Below are 17,282 nucleotides of genomic sequence, written 5' to 3'. Positions count from 1 at the left end.
AATGAGACTTTCAGGGAAGATATGGTAAACCTGTTCACTTATGGAAATTGCCTACAAACCATAGTATTACAGACCTTCAGAATGACAAGATTGCAAAGTGTTCATTGGATGAATTTATATTCAACTTTGAACAAAATAAAAATTAATTATAAGGTTTGATGTTTAAATAAACAGCAAAAAGTGAAATAAATCTTTTGCTATGAGAAATATAAGTAGATTAACTGTTCTGGATATTGCAATTAAAAAGATAAGTAATGATTTTAGAAACTAGAACTAGAAGGAAGTATAGGTTTTAAACAGCAAAAAATATATAAACCTGTACTGGATGACAGCTGATACTGGGACTTACAAAATAATACAAATTTTATAAATTGGAAATATTAAGAGGAGTTTTTAAAGCTTGAATCAGAAATTAGTAATCATATCAACAGTCCCAGCAATGATATCTGTTTCTATGATTAGATTATGTCTAAAATATATTAATGAGGAAATGTAAGCTGCCAAATTTTACTCAACTGGATATACAAAAGAAAATGTCTGAAGTTTTTAACATAAAAATGGAAATATAAATGTTGAATCAAGAAAACAACCTGGAAATTTTTTACAGCATCTACAAAAGAGACTTGTTAAAGCCTTGAAGAAATCTATGCAATGACATAAAAAAGAATTAAAGAGAAATCAAACCCTGTGGCAATATTTTATGAAGGATGTTAAAAGGAAAGAATATAAAGTTGGTTTAAAGTTAAAATAAGACATTTTTATTTGCCAGAACATTTTTTATGGATGTCATCCAAGTCATGGTTGCCCCAAAAGTTCTTTTCAAAAGGCAACTGGACTTTTGGGGGTTTTTTTCCTTGAAAACATTTCAGTTTTCATCTAAGAAGCAAGAAGTGAAATGTTTTCAAGGAAAAAAAAACCAAGAAAGTCCATTTGCCTTTTGAAAAGCACCTCTGGGACATTTTTATTTTTGTTGATACAAGGATGGAAAAATTTGATGTTTTATGGATTTATATATGTGTGAGTATATTTTCATGCATGTATGCACATATTTATAAAAATTACCCTAAAGGTGGTATGAATCTTCCTCAGTCTTGGTTTTCTACCACTACCAAGACAACTTTGGCTTTTATTTTCTATATCCATCCTAGTTCCTCATCAGGTCCTAGTACTTCTTCAGCTTCTCATATTCCTTCCTAGTGTTGCTGTCAGTTTTCCCTGCTGCATTTATCCTGCTGCTGTCTTCTGGTACTTGTATACTACTACAATTGATAGTACACAAGAACCATTTGATCCATTGGTCAATACCTGCTTGTCCATCTGAATTTGGAAGTTCCACAGGATCTTAGCCTTGTCACTCTCTATAACCTTCTGTATTACCTGAAGGTACTTTTCCACTAAGTCTTGGTAATTGGTCTCAAGGCTTGACTGTAGTTAGTTTATCCATGATTTTACACCTCATATCAACTGCTGTACTCTGTAATGGAGGAGATGGCAGCATTCCAGCTTCAAGTGTTAGTTGTTCTTTCAGATCTTCTTGACTCTGGATGTAATGGGGCCATATCAAGTTATGAGAACAACTTCCTTTTCACTATGTTGAAGCACAGCCATTTCTCAGTTTCCCCATATGTTTATATATCTCCTCTCATTAGGTCTACTGTATTCAGTCCAGTATTACATCTATTACTGGTTCTCTTGTCTCGTTTATATCTGTTTTATTCCAATAGGTCACTTATTGTCAAATTTGCCTTGATTCTCCAACATCCACATGGACTTCCACCTTCAGCCTTCTTCCTTTCCCCACAGGAAAGATGAAAGAATGGGGAAGTGATGATAGAAACAGATACTTAGCAAGGGAGCAAAGAAAAGATGTGTGTTAAATTTAGAGGACCTCAAAGATATCGGATCTGTCCGTCCTCAATGGAGCAGTTCTTAAGGTATCTTTCTTCCTCTTCCCTTATTAATTATTTTCTTCTTTTTCTCCACAATCCCCCTTGCCATTAGATTATAATGCAATATCCATTGCCATCATTAAGTAGATTTTACCACTTGTTATCAGAGGATCCAAGTAATTTCTCCCAACCTTAGGCCTCATTTATGTAAGGGACTGACTCCAACTCTCCCCATCTTCCCTCCATCTTTGTTCTTTTGGCTGTAACTGAACAATCACTGAACAAATTGTATAAATCAAGGACTACCTGTAGCAGCATCAAACTTGTAACCCTCTCATTTGTAATGTTGTGTTATAAATTATTATAACTCACTGACTTTCCCAAAAACCATTCTTAATAACACATCAGAACTCACAGTTTGAGTATGATCCATCACTGCCTTCACAAAGTTGCAAGATTCAATGGTGCAGGAACGAACTGTTTCTGTTCGGCCTTCCCGAAAAAGACGAGTCATAGATGCTTCATAAGTGAGACAGAACTTGTTCATGTCCTAGAACAGCAAGAGGAATATATATAGACTCACAAGAAAGGGCTCTCTACTTGAGTATTGTCCTTGGAAAAATTAAGCAAATTGTAGATGCCATGGAGGTGGAAAAATATAGCCTCTTAGATCAGAAAAGGCAAAATGTTCTTCTAGAAGCATGAACCTAAAGTATTCTGTTAACAAAATTCAGATTACAAGAACCTGAACAACCCTGAATCAGAATAGTTCCAGTTCATTTCTTCTTTATAAATGCAATCAATGTTACTAAAATTTTGTTATAAAAAAAAGACTTTTTCTTCAATTATTTTCTCCAATAATTCCCTAATTGTACTGTTTTGAAATCAGCAACATACCGTGTTTCTCCGACAATACACCCCACCCCAATAGGAAGACCCAGCATGTTTTCTAGGCATAAAATGAAATTAAGCCCCTCCCCCCAAATTTAGGCCTAGTTTAAAACATGCGAAATTGGGGGAGGCGGGAGGAACTTGCCATTAGGAGTGCCCTGCGGGCAGCTACGCCTTACCATCAGCCGCTCCTAACACTATGGGGAAGCACCAAGGGCTCCCTTACCCCTCCCTTTCCTGGGTCAGCAGGTGGGTGGCATTGGCGTGGATGTCTGGCAGCGTTTCAGCTGCTTCTCAGGCCTCCGTAGCTTCCATGGTTCTCACCGGTGCTGGCGCCTCTCTGCACCAGCGCCGTCTCCAACAACAGCGTCTGAGTCGCTCCCGTTTTCCCCCTCCCCATAACAACAGGAAAAAAAGATTTTGAGGTATGTGGGAGCGCCGCCCACTGGGTTTTGGTTTAATCCCGAGCCTCTGGGTGGGTGTGAGAAGAGCCGAGCGGCGTCTCTGCTGTTGCTACCCTTGGTGTTCCAGCCTCGGGCTCTGCAAGTTTGCAGAAGTCCCGGTGCGCAGCCCGTTCCTGCATTCCAAGTGCCCAGGCCGAGCTGCAGCTGTCCCTCTCTTGCCAGCGCCATCTCCAATAACAGCGGCAACAGCGGTGAGAACCGTGGAAGCGTTTCAGCCACTTCTTGGGTGGGGAAGCTGCCTCCATAACTTCCACGGTTCCTGCCACTGCTGCCGCTGTTATTGGAGACAGTGCTGGCAAGAGAGGGACAGCTGCAGCTCGGCCTGGGGGCTTGGAATGGAGGAATGGGCTGCGCACTGGGACTTTTTTGCAAACTTGCAGAGCCCGAGGCTGGAGCACCAAGGGTAGCAGCAGCAGAGATGCTCGCTCGGCTCTTCTCACACCCACCCAGTGGCTCGGGATTAAACCAAAACCCAGTGCGCGGCACTCCCACGTACCTCAAAATCTTTTTTTTTCCTGTTGTTACGGGGACAGGGGGAAAGCAGGAGCAACTCAGATGCTGTTGTTGGAGTTGGCACTGGTTAATTAATTCACCCCAGGAAAGACGTCCTAGCCGTTTTTTCGGGGCTCAAAAAAATAAATAAGGCCCAGCCTTATTTTGTGAGAAACACGGTATTTATCTTAGCCCAGGTGCCTTTAACACAACTAGTTTATCAAGTGTCTTACCCGAAAATGTGCTAGTTGAAGGGCAAGCTGGATGAAAGCATCCGGACTAGTGCGGCATTTCTTGATGTGGCCTTTGCCAAAGTCTTTAAAGGTAAAGACATGAAAATCAACGTCACTGGCCAAAGTGTGGGCCAAAATAAAGGACTGCAAGATCACCTGTTGGCACTGTCAAGAATAAGAAACAGAAACGATTAGCAAAGCATATAGCGTATGTCATAGGAAAATCAGCTTTCCCTTATTTCTAGTTTCCTTCCCAATAGCTCATTTCTGTCTGAAGAGTCTACTAATTTTAGTCTTCAGAAGAGTCTTGAGGAGTAATGAAATTAACCAGCAATGGGCAATGGTCTTATACCCTGTACATTTTGTTTAATGTATTGTGAACTGCCTAAAGTGACTATAGAGTGAAACCGCTCCAATTCAATTAAAAAATAAATAATAATAAAGGGATGGGCAATCCATAGGCAGCATGTATACCCCAAATCTCTCTATCTCCCTTTGCAATCCTTAAAGTCTCCAAACTTCACACCATTAAATTCAGCAGCAAACCATCAAATTTTTATCAAGAATATTTAATGTATTGTTTAAGAGTTTAATAAATTACTTAACATGATTATTGAACTAACTCATGACCTAGATTTACCCACAAGATGCTAAATGAGAAGAAAAGCAAAGGGTTAGATTTAACCAAGCTTAGCATTTTGTGCAAACTTAACTGAAAGGCTTTTAACTAATTTTCAATTAGCATTGTTGAAGAAAGACAGCAAAATAAAGAAGGCCACTCTGAAACATTTAAAGGCCCCTCAGCTACAATTCTTTCTGTAATACACATAGCTGCACCTATACAGATTGATACTTTCTTATTTCATTGAGGCCACTTCCATGAATTAACACTGTCCTATCGCAAACCCAGCTGACATACCATTCTGTGTGTGTATGTGTGCGTGTACATCTTTTGTCTTCACCAGAGCCTGAACTTACCTCTGATGATATTTCCCACTCCAGTTTTTGGGGTGGAGGGATGCTGGGGTCCATCTTGCCTTTGCAGTTCCCATCATCATCATATCCCAGCTGGAATGCATCTGTGGCAAGCGTGTACTATGAAAAAAGGACACCCAAGAGAAAGCTCAACTGCTTTGATTCCCTAGCTGCATCCTTCGTATTGAGCTAGCACCCCACTCCCTAGCACCCCAGAGAAACCAAGTATTCTCCATGTCACCCCTCCCTATGCTGGAGAACCCTACTGGAGCTTTACCTCCCAAAGATGTGCAACAATAGGTGCATCTGCCCATGAGTGTTCTGCATTGATTCCGGCTTTCCCGTTGCGGTAAACAATCAAGTTGAAAGATTTGTCAAACCACCTGTGAGAAAAGAGTAGCATCCTCTTTTCTATAGCCTGTTCTTCTCATAATCAAAGATACACACATGGACATGCTTGCCTCCATCTTGGGGGCACAAAACAACTTGTTTCAGGAGCCTGGCAACAGAGCATATCCTGACGCTGATCTCTTGCACTTCATTCTACCACTCATACTGGAGGAATGTCTACTGGCAAAAAGGAGGCCTCATGGGGAAAGTCTTTTTTTTTTAGTATGAAGGAAGTGATATTTTGGTACAACTTCTCTGTTCAAGAAAGGTGAAGAATATGTGATCCAAGACCCTTATGTGCCATTTTTGCAGGCTGCAGAGAGGATATACCTACCTGTCACAGCAGTGTCCGTGTAGCAAGGATTTTGCATAGCCATCCAAAGCCTGACCTGGATTGGGCTCTCGCAGTCCCTGTTCACTTGTGTCAAGAGTGAGAAAGAAAGCAGCTTTCTCAATGATATTCAAGGACTGCTTGTTAATCCCAGACTGGAAGTAGGTCTGGCGGGCCCGGGCCCAGGCATCTCTACAAAAAACATTAAACCATCAGAGTTAGGATAGGACAGTGTTAATTCATGGACATGGCCTCAATGAAATGAGAAAGTCTATTATGGAAACCCTGATCCAAAGAAGTAACATTTGACTTTGGTGAGAATGGGTGATCATTTCCCTAATTCTAACATGTTCTGTTCCATATTAAAGAAGAACCCACAGGATACCCCTTCCTTTATCCCCACTGTGAAGTCACTGCATGGACTTGTATCTCTTTCGGCTTCATAAGCATAAACAGTGAAAGGATGCAAAGAAAGGACTGTCAGAACTCCTAAGATCAGTTATTATGGTAGGGATAAAGAAAGGAACAATTGATTCTTTCCCAGTCCAATACTGGTTTTCCTCTGGAAGGAGGAAAGGTAGGTATGGAGATGATAGAAATTCCAAAGTGAGCAGAGGTTCATTCACTCTTTTCTACCATCTCTTTGCCATTCCCTCCCTTGCGCTCTACCAAGTCAACTAGGGTTGTGCATGAGCCACCTTAGCTTTGTGGGTTGCATAATACCGGAATGAAGACTACAACTAGTCTAAAGGGCTCCAAGTGACTGCCCTTTAGTATTTTATTCAGTATTTTATTTAACATGAAAGAGGATGCGCTCGTCTTAAGCTAGGGTCTTCACCATCTCCAGTGAATGGAGGGCCCCAGAGGCTTCTGAAAGGCATGGGATTTTCCCTCCTGAAGTGGGCAGGGCCATCTAAGACAGCGGAGAGTGCGAACCAGGTGAGCCAAGTACTCCTTAAATAAGAAACAAAGAAGTTAAAAGTACACTCAAATATATAAATGTATCCACGTGGTGGGGAGCAAAAGTAAAGAACAGCATAAAGAAGTGGCAGTCCATAGCAAGGCATGAAGGGACAGGGAAGCGAGGCAGTGACAGGCAGCCTGACATGAGGGTAGAACAGGACAGTTAACCGCAGAGTGGAGAAGCAGGACAACTAATAATGAGATGTAGAGGCCCTGAAGGCCACACCACACAACTCACACTGCACAACAACACCAGCCTCCCGGGATAAACTTGAATTTCTATCTAAACTTTATTTTCTTCGTCAGAGTATATTCATGAACTGGAATAGAGCACGGTGACAAGGTCAGCCAGTGAATAGGCAGAGCAACTAAATCAGCCAACGAGGACAGCTTGGAAACTGAAACTAGAAGTAGCTTAGGCTGGAAACTGAAACTAAAAGTAGCCTGGGAGTGGCTCTATATTAAACTCCTAGTTGAGCTCTGAGTCTGTCTATTGAAATGAAACTGCTACTATCCTCTGCTTGCCTGCTGAACTAAAGTGAAACTGATGTCTGTTTTTGAGCTCCTGAGTTGCTGCTGAACCTCTGAACTTGTAACATGTCTTCTTCTGTCTGAGTTTGCTTCATGTTAGAGAAATCTACAACTGGTTTGTAAAATCTACTTATTATGTTTATAAAGATGTTAAATGAAGCATTGGGCATCTGTGTTTATTTTTCTGGCACTGAATTAATGCTGCAAAACTCTTAACACTCTTCAAGCCCATTGAATGAAAAAGGAGCATAGCGTGAATCAGCCCATCTGTCAGCTGTCACAAGTCCAACTTACTGAAAGTCTGGATCAAGGACAGATCAGCCTCTCACCTTTCACCTGCAGTCATTGAAGGCAGTTTCTCCTCCCCGGGAAGAGGGGGTGTAGGGTCATAAAGGATAGCTTCAAACTGTGCCTGAAGTTCACAGGGTTCCAGCAGCTTCCCGTTGTAATACAACGATACCCGAAATAAGCGTCCTGCATGGTATACTGCAATGTGATCACTGTTTTGCAGATGTTGGATCTTATCTGGGTAGCAAGGACATAAACAAAATAAAAACTCCACTGGATCTCACTCAATGTATAGGCAGCCTAGCCACCTGCTTCTTCCCTCAGGGCCTCTCCAAGGAAAAAGAGGAATTGTAATTCAGTGCAAAGGTTATGTCCTGTACTCTAATTCAAATTTATCTCTCATCCCAGGTCAATAGTTCTGATTTTAATAAAACAGTAACAGGTCAAGCGCTTTATATTCAAGCAACTGCAGCAAACTCTTGCACTTTCTCTATCCAAAATTCCCAGCCAGCAAAATGTGAGTGGAAATTCTTATACCTCTAAAGTGTACCAACTAAGGAAAGTTGCCGTAGTCAAAGATTAATTAAAGAAGGCTGCACACAAAGAACAGGAGCTGAAAAAAAAAGCCCATTTTTCTCTTTGCAGCCCTGTGTGCAAGACCTGCACATGTCCCCTCAACCTTTTAATATTGTTCAGGTGGGGTATATTTTTTGTGCAATTATTGGAACCTGTTTACAATCATAGTTGCTAGAAACATTTTTTCCCCCATATTGGACATTGTCACACTTTGCCACATGTGCAAATGTATTTGCTCAGACATCTATACTACCCTAGTCAAAAGATTCTGAGCAGTTCAATATTGATGCAACAGACAGATTCAAACACAAATCTAACAACATTTGAATTTAAGTACTTAAACTGTAGGATTATTTTAAAATCTTAGAAGCCCACAAATAAATAATGAAAATCCAGAAGGGAAAAAAGGAAACTACTGGAGTGACTTTGCTTCATCAAGCTCTTTTACTTTCTATCATTGTGTTCTGCTAATTGCAGCTTTCTCGTTGATTAAGGGGGGCATCCAAGAACTAACAGATTGCCCACTTCTAATTTTAAGGGCACAGTATATAACTTGGTTGAGGGTCCAAGTTTTGAACACCAAAAAGAATCTATTAAGAACCATCCCCAGGTTTGCTAATCAGGATTGGGTCTCTAAACGTCTTATAAAAAAGACCTTTGAGAGGTTTGCACCCATCCTTCACCTTATAAGTCCCATTCTTCACATCTGGAGAAGCATAGGTTCCCCACCCTGCTTTAAAATAAAACATGGCTGCAGGACAAGGCATGTAGGGGGGAAATAGTCCAATCCACATGACAGTGTGCAGGTATTTGTTGGAAAAGGAGGACAGGGTATGTAGAAGCGTCCTACCTCCCTCCAGACCAGGCACACGGGTTGTATTAAACATGCGTTCATACTGAGCTGAGCACATTGGCAAGCAACCTTGGATCAGCATCTGAGAAGCAGAGGGAAGCAAGAAAAGAAAGAAAGAAAGAAAGAGAGAGACCGAAGGAATAATCAAGAAGATTTGCCTGCCATGAAGCTTTGAAAAAAGTAAAAAAGAACCCAAGGAGAATTTTTACTTCTTCTAGCAACTTGAATAGTCCTGCCAAGAAAAGAACCCAATGGGTAGGCCAAGCTCCAAAAGTTCTCCAGTTCTGACCATTAATATGCGTGAGTTGTCCATGTTGACAAGAGCAAGAAGGGATTTTATTCTTTAAAGACAGTGACAGTGACTGATTGCCAACTTAGTACCTTAGAATGACTTCTACCATTCAATATGAAGTAGATTCAGGGGTGGGATTCAAAATTTTTAACAACCAGTTCTGTGGGCATGACTTAGGTGGTGGGCATGGCTTGGTAGTCATGTGACTGGGTGGACATGGCTTGGTGGTCATGTTATTGGCTGGGTGTGACCAACTCAATATCACTCACATTGAGGCATGCATCTCCTCGCCTGGCCTCTCATGATTGTGGGGATGCTGCAACAGTCGTAAGTGTGAAAAATGGTCATAAGTCACTTTTTTCAGTGCCATTGTAACTTTGAATGGTCACTCCACACAAGCAAAGTACCAGCAAAGGAGGGGAAAAAAACTCCAGAGGAGTTCCTGAGACAGGAAGTCTAGTCCTGCCAAGAATGTAATAAGTGATCACGGAGAGGCAGTTTTTGTAAGCAACACCAGAATGTTTCCTTCCTGCCTTCCTTACACGATTAGGCCAGTAATTTCTTCTAACAACCAGTTTTCCGAACTGCTTAGAATGTTAACAACCGGTTCTAGCGAATAGATGCGAACTGATAGAATCCCACCCCTGAGTAGACTGCAATAGCTACCATCATTCCTAGCCATATAACACAATACTGCTGGAGATAATGAAAGTATTGGCACAACACTCACAGAATACACCAAGTTGTGAAAGGATGATTAAGACAGAAGGATTTAGAGAATTATGGGTAAGTCCTGAACTCATAGAATGCAACACTGAAGATATGGACCAGAAAACCGAGCAAAAGACCCCACAGAGGAGATTCATATTGCACAAGTCTCCCATAGCCAGATGTGAAAAGGAGATTGCTTCTCAGGGTCTTCCAGTTCACTTACCCTGCCCCTCCCCAGGCAACCGGGTGGTGTTGAAGAGGCGCTGCCACTGGGCCGAACAGAGGGGGATGAAGGAATTAGGAACCATGCTCTGATATCAGGTGACAAGGAACCCCAAGATTAGATGGGGAAAAGGAAACCAAACAGAGAAGATATTTATTGTTGTTTTCTTTAGTTAACTCGGTGATCCTAGAACATTTAAGGAACTTTTAAAATCAAGGCATAAATAAATGTAACAAGCCAAAAGCCCAATGATCAAACGTGTAGAAAGATCGCTGAGAAAAAGAAGCATGACTTGGACTTTATAATGCAGCTGGCAGTGCTGTCTTGCATTTAATAAGCAAAGCAAAGCTACCTGTGCATTTAAGCTGATATAATACTCGGCCCACGACATTGGGGTAGGTCCATTTTCATTCCCCTATAGCTTTGCTTTAAGCCTCTTTTCTACCTTTTTCTTTGCTGCATATTTTCAAAGAACCAATTCAGTATTTGAACCCTAAGTTGTGCTTGAGACAAACTCAAAACAGTTGTGATGTGAATACAGGATTTGATCTCTTGGTTGTGGTTTTGTTGTTTTTACTTCAAATGAACTGCAAAAATCTCAGTCCAGAGTAGTTCCTGCCCCCACCGAAGGAGAAATTCATATATATTGCTTGCTCTGCAGCAACAATTAAACAGTTTAGATCTAGAAAAAGAATGACTGTCCTCCACAGAACTGGAACATCATACAATTGCCGTAACACTAAAAAACATTAAACATAAGTAGCGTAAGCACGTATTATCATTTTATCCCTTAGATCAGCAAGGCTAGGAGTAAAATTGACGTTCATCTGTGAATTTCACCGAGATCCTTTGCAAATAATTGGCCTGATTAACATGTGAAACGAAACCATAATGTGTGTTTAGTTTTAACTTAATCTCATAAGCAAACCAGATATGCAAATATGGCTTTTCTTTTTTCAGGGCACCAACATACCCCAGAAATTCCTTAACATGAGTCCTGGAAGAAAATGTGGGATTCATTGTGATTTTGTAGTAACTGATGCTTGCACCACAGTTCTGGCTCTTTCTACATCTCCTCTTCCCCTTTATCTAGTTAAGACCAATGAAACTTTTTCAGTGATGTGTGCTACACAAATGATATGGTTAGTTTAGCATTAACATTAGTTTGTAAGTTCTTCCATTTTTGAAAGCAGAGCAGCAAACTAAACTGGCCATAAAGGCAAAACTATCAAATGGTATGAGAAACATGCCTGTATTTTTAAAAGATAAAACTGAAAATCCCTTTCAGAAAATGCAGCCTTTTCTAACCTAGCATGTGTTTGAGACTATAATTTCCAAAACGTATCAAGTATTATGATTTTGAGGATTGTACTTCAATTTATCTGGAGAGTCCCAGTTTGGGGAAGTGAAATGAGCTTTTATCAAGTGAAATGAGCAAGCTTGGAATACATTAAGAAGTTGCCATGCTTTTACTCCTTCTTCCTCTCTGCAGGAGGAAAGCAACTACATGTGAGTCCTTGACTTATGACCATTTAGCAACCATTCAAAGTTATGCCAGTTTAGCAACCATTCAAAGTTATGCCGGTGCTAAAAATAGTCTGATTCTCATGCTTATGACTGGTCTCACACACTTATGACCATTGCAGCTTCACCATGGTGACGTGATCAAAATTCTGGTGCTTGGCAACAGGCATATATTTAATATATTTATGTGATTGATATTTGTGACCCTCTCAGCTGGCTTCCAACTAGCACAAGCAGTGGGGGGAAACTGAATTTCCTTAACAATCGGATAACAACCACTTAACAACCATGAGTGATTTGTTTAAAACCATAACAAAAGGAGATTATAAAATTGGGTCTGACTCATTTAACAGCTTTCTTGCTTAGCAATAGAAATTCAAGACTACCTGTATGAATCTTCTTGTTCTCAGTCTGACTCCACTAACTAATTCGGGCAGAGGTTCCTATCCTCGCTATATTTTGATCTCACTCACTGGTTTGATTTCCTCCCGGATGAGTTTGCGTCGGTACAACAGCATGGCATAAACAAGATTCCCAGCACGAGCAGCTTGGACTGGAGTAGGTGTTACATAAAGGAAATCCTGAAAAATGAGCGCAGAAGAAATGAAAACATGGGAAGAAAGTTTGGTCAGAAGCTCCGGGAGAAAAATGTCCTGTTCAAGGGTTGGTATTCTTCTCTAGCTTCTAACTCACCATGGCATAATAGTTGCTATTTACCATCAGGGGGCTCCTCCCACGGAGATACACATACTCTTCCCACCAATCACTTACCTGGCAAGAGATGGGTGGAAAAAGAGAAATTAAAAAGACAGCACCATATACATATTCTCAGTGTACTAACGCTGTTCTTCCCAAAGAGCCCTCCCCTTTAAAAGACCCACTCACATAGTTGGGTGCCCACCAAGATTTCAGTGTGAGGTACCACTGCAGATGTGGTCCAAGGGTCCGTTCGAAGTCACGGACAAGGCCTGTCATTCGATGGAATTCTGTATCAGTCATCAGAGGTCGTATGGATTCCAGATACTAAGGGAGAAAGAAAAATGTGGAATTAGATTTTGGCAAGTACAGAGTTCATTTTTTTATCCAAAAGCCTTCCTCATCCCAAATTCAAGAGAAGACATTTGTCCCCATTCCTACAAGAGCAATTGAAACCAGATGCCTTGTAGGCGTGGAAGTATGCATCTTTGTAGATGCATGAAAAAGAAGTTCAAGAGCTTCAGAAAATTGTAGATAGGGATATAAGTTCCGACTTCCCTAGATTTCTCTTTCTGTTATTATCTAGTGATTGTCTCAATTTTAGGCAGTTTCAATCATAGAGATGGAAATCAAGCAGTTTCTAGGATAATGAAAGAAGAAGAAAAATTATGTTTCCTAATGTGAAACGATGAATCATAAATGAATATTTTCACATCTGTAAAGGTTTTGTGCCGTGGAGAAGAATCGCATGGAGGGGTGGGGGAATTAAAAGCAGCAATATAAAACAGCTGTGACACTTGGCGATCATATCTTAGAGATGCTATGATCTTGTAGTCCCCAAAATTTGGAGAGTTCAGCTAAAAAAAAAAGCTATCAATGAACAGTTTTTCAGAACATGAAGCATTCAAAACATCCTTCCCAGCTCACCAGTGGCTGAAGTCACCCAGGTATTATATGTTTTTGTTGAAATCGCATGATAACCTCAAAATGCCCTGCATGTAAAACTCTCATTTAATTACCAGTACTATAGATAGAATATAGCAATAACACTTAGACAGTGTTATTGCTTCACAGTGCTTTACAGCCCTCTCTAAGTGGTATACAGAGTTAGCATATTGTCCACAACAATCTGGATCCTCATTATACCAACCTCATAAGGATGGAAAGCTGAGTCAACCTTGAGCTGGTTGGACTCAAACTGCCAAACTGCTGGCAGCCAGCAGTCAGCAGAAGTAGTCTGCAGTATTGCATTCTAACCACTGCATTACCAAGGCTCAACAACAAAAGATCCAAAATACATTTTTTAAAGATTTCAGCTTTGCTTTTGTCAAGGATAATCCATTCCTTGTGTGGTTTTTTTATTTTATTTATTTATTCATTCATTCATTCATTCATTCATTCATTCATTCATTCATTCATTCATTTATCAATCATATGGCATTCTTTCTTCACTTTGCCGATTTCTACCCTACAAACTGTTTCTGTCACTCCTTGAGCTGGTTTTGGAGTTACGATTTTTTTAAAAAAAAAAGATTATTATTATTTCTATATGCAAATTATGGGGCTTCAGATACTAATTTTGATTGTGATATATGACATGGTTAACCGTTCAAAAGAATAGAAAATGCTTTCTCTTGCTAAGACAGTGTAACTGTTGGATGCATTTGACAATGTTAGATTATAAATTATCTTATCTCAGAGAAAGAAGAATTCTATGTTAAAGTATTTGTTAATTCATGAAATTTATCTACAGACATTTACTGTTATGCAACTATGCATAAATGCTGTCCAATTAACTCAATGAATGAATAACTCAAATGTGTTATCTTAGTGAATATAAGTGAATCACTCCCACTGCAATGGAAAACCTGATTCTCAGATTAGGCCCCTTTTTACACTTCTTCCTTTGCCTCCAGTCAGAACAAGACAACATTTTAACATAACGTTCATTGTGGTTAGTTTGCACAAATAGTTATTTCTATCAAGTAGCAGACTTTCAAAGCAGCAATCAATGCAGGGTAGTATTAAAATTATCCTAACTAAAAACATCACCATCTATCGTTGGAATACAAGGAGTGGAGATGGCAAATGTAGGCCTTTGTCTTCCTTGTTTTGACTCCTCCTGTGAACACTACTACTTCAAAGATGCATTCCTTCACCTTCAGACCCAAGCGTCTAAGAAATATTAGAACCTTTGAATGCCCACTTGTAAGTAAGAAGAATATGGACAAAAGCTCACCCTCCGCATTGTATCTGTAATAGCTGGAACAGGCAAGCGAGGCAGCGAGGCCTGATAGCTATACAACATGGGTTTACGACCAGAGAAGATTTTCACCAAAGCCTATAAGACGAGGGGATAAAGGGAGAAATGAGCAAGACCCCACATTTCAACATGTTCTTTTTTTCCCTCCAGCATTTTTTTTACCTAATTCACAGTAAAGTGGCCTGTTTTATAGGACATGGTGAATCCCGCTATAAGACAGTGAGGTATTTGCTTCAGGTAGCAGATACTACTAAAACTATTGTGGGGCAAAGCTATCTATGCTTAGTAGCCTGTCCTACATCCTCCTAAACCCTTCAATAAATTATGCTGATGCAAGATTCAACTGCATTTCCAGTCATTTTTAATATGAAAAAAAGGGAAACTGGAAAATCATCTTGTCTTTTTTATTAGAAGACGATTGACTAAGGTTGCCCTGACACTGGATTACTGGATTACAAAATGCAGCCACCAAGGTTCATTACGGACAGCACAGAAGTTTAGTCTAAAATTTATAACAAAGGTTTTGCAGCTTTTTGGATCAAAAGTGGGAAAGGAATATGGCCTTCACCTCTTTAATGAAACTGCACCTTTTTCTCGACCCGTGTAGTAGGTCTGTAACACCCCCCTACCAGGAGAAACAATGTTAATTGAACGTAGTGAGACCATTGTACTCTGGATGGAACTTCCTTCTTTTCTGACATAGTTTACTACATATCTGGAAGCTGATTTTATGTTTGTTTGTACAAGCACTCAGTCATGTGAGAACTAAGCCCAAAGGATATTTATGTTTTCATGTCTTCTCCAAATTCTAATCTGATCTTCTTAGGCATAATCACTCCTTCTTCTAAATGCCTTTGTGGGAATTACAGACACACCTGCTAAACTGTCTTAATATGTATTTGTGCTCCTCATTTCGTTCCTTCTCAACTGATATGTCCCAATATTTCATCTCATTTTTCTCCAGCAGCCTTCTCAAATATGTACCTCTCAAGTGTGCTGAATGGAAATCTCATCATCCCATACAGCCAGACCATGAGAAGTATAATACAACAACATATCTAAAAGATATTGGATTGGGAAAAGCTGCTCCGTGGTATTTTTCATATAAACCATCATTAACTTTTTAGCTAAAACTGTTCATCTCCTCTTTAATCCTGAACATAGCTATTGTAAGTAGCTCAGAGATGTTCCTTTCTGTAGGTGAGTTGTATACTGCTTAGATGGTATGGTACTAAGAAAGTTAGGGAGAACCTACTCATTAGGTGACTTTAAGTCCCTCCTTTCTTTCTTATCCTATTTATGAAAATAACATTGCGAAAGGATTCTCCTGAGATCCTGGAGGAGTATTCTGGAACAGTGTTTTTTAGTTTTTGTTTTGTTTCTTTTCCTCAGGCATTTGGTAGCAACATCTTATTAAATGTGCCTGAGCTCAAAAGCTAAGATTGGATGAGAAACTTCCAGGGTATAGCAAGGCTGCAAGTTAGACTAGGAAGATAAAAAGCATCTCTCCCCCACCCCCCAAAAAATTACTGGCATTATGTAAGTTTGCCAATAAAACTGCATAAATATATACATGCAAAGTTACCTGGGATCAAGCTTGACTTGAAAAAGGTTTTGTCTTTTATAAAACAATATGTGCCTAACTTTTAAAGCCAGACAGAAATCTTTGCCCTCATACTGTTTAATTCAATGAATAAATATGATAACCTGTGCTATAGAAGAGAGGAAAAATATAATTGCTATAAATGCATTAAACACTTGTAGTTTCTCCTATGATAGCCTTGCTCATATAGTACTTGGCAGATGGGTTGAAAACTCCCAGATTTTTAGCTAGAAAAACCTATTTGCTCTGTGCTGTAAGCCTGCTTCAGCTCCACACAGGGTTATAGTAGGATAATTAACCTAGGATAATTATGCATGCCGCCCTGTGAACCAATACCCTCCACCAACAATTGGCACCGTATCCAACTTGCATTCTAAGACTATACTTGTTCTGTAAGTACATACCAACCAGATCTTTGTGGTGTTGGATATCCGACCATGCTCCTCATACATCCATCCATGGTAGCATAGCAGCATCTTAAGAATGCTACGCATGGTCATAATGAGAGCCAGCCACAGTCCTGTGGAAAAGGCCAGGACACTGAGGACATTCAGGCCCTGATCTGACAGATAATTGCTGGAGAAAAAGAGGAGGATGGAAGAAAGACAAAGTCAATCTTTCAAGAAAACTAACCTGTATCTGCGTAGATTACAAGTAAACTTTAAGGACAGTTAAAGATTGGGGGGAGAGGGGAAGGAAATGAATGATCTGATGTTTAGTTCACATTTGTTACATCCAAAATATCCCAGTTAGTCATTTCCCTTCAGATTTCTGAAATACCTCTGCCCAAAATGCAAATGGTCAGTGGTTGTGTTCACACAATACATTTAACCAAGGTAGTTAAAAATCGAGAAGCTGCCTTTGTAAAATTAGTTTTAACTTCTTTATAGCTTTAGTATGTTGTAGTAATTCAGCTGTTTGGTTTACATTTCAATTAAATGTACAATCTCTGAAAAAGTTTTAATAAGCATGTAACTGTACAGAAAATATTGAGTGATTTGTCTCCTTCAATATAAGAGCTTTCTGTGCCAGGATGAACATTTTGGTAGGCTGAGGGTGAGTTTTTATTCTTTTGCTTACCTAATACACAATGT

General features: G+C 39.9%; 1 protein-coding gene across 8 annotated transcripts in view; it reads right to left on the bottom strand.

The window, feature by feature from the left end:
* CPT1C (carnitine palmitoyltransferase 1C) overlaps positions 1-17,282 on the bottom strand; it is a 42,398-nt gene that overhangs the window by 3,405 nt on the left and 21,711 nt on the right. For 5 of the 8 annotated variants that reach the window (XM_087917059.1, XM_087917060.1, XM_087917065.1 and 2 more), the window contains 12 exons: positions 16,593-16,764; positions 14,562-14,663; positions 12,512-12,649; positions 12,320-12,397; positions 12,100-12,207; positions 10,103-10,190; positions 7,489-7,684; positions 5,669-5,857; positions 5,222-5,327; positions 4,948-5,064; positions 3,970-4,134; positions 2,305-2,439 (listed from right to left, as the gene is read on the bottom strand). In XM_087917059.1, coding sequence (XP_087773185.1) covers positions 2,305-2,439; positions 3,970-4,134; positions 4,948-5,064; positions 5,222-5,327; positions 5,669-5,857; positions 7,489-7,684; positions 10,103-10,190; positions 12,100-12,207; positions 12,320-12,397; positions 12,512-12,649; positions 14,562-14,663; positions 16,593-16,764 — 1,594 coding nt within the window. Of the gene's footprint in view, positions 1-2,304; positions 2,440-3,969; positions 4,135-4,947; positions 5,065-5,221; positions 5,328-5,668; positions 5,858-7,488; positions 7,685-8,873; positions 8,959-10,102; positions 10,191-12,099; positions 12,208-12,319; positions 12,398-12,511; positions 12,650-14,561; positions 14,664-16,592; positions 16,765-17,282 lie in introns of all 8 variants that reach the window. The other 3 variants (XM_087917061.1, XM_087917066.1, XM_087917062.1) reach the window with 2 other exon arrangements.

Source organism: Pseudonaja textilis, chromosome Z, assembly GCF_049901715.1.
Source record: "Pseudonaja textilis isolate UNSWEBS1 chromosome Z, rPseTex1.2, whole genome shotgun sequence".
In the NCBI taxonomy this organism is placed as follows: Eukaryota; Metazoa; Chordata; class Lepidosauria; order Squamata; family Elapidae; genus Pseudonaja; species Pseudonaja textilis.
Note: the sequence above shows the minus strand (reverse complement) of the source record. Positions and strands in the feature narration are given on the sequence as shown.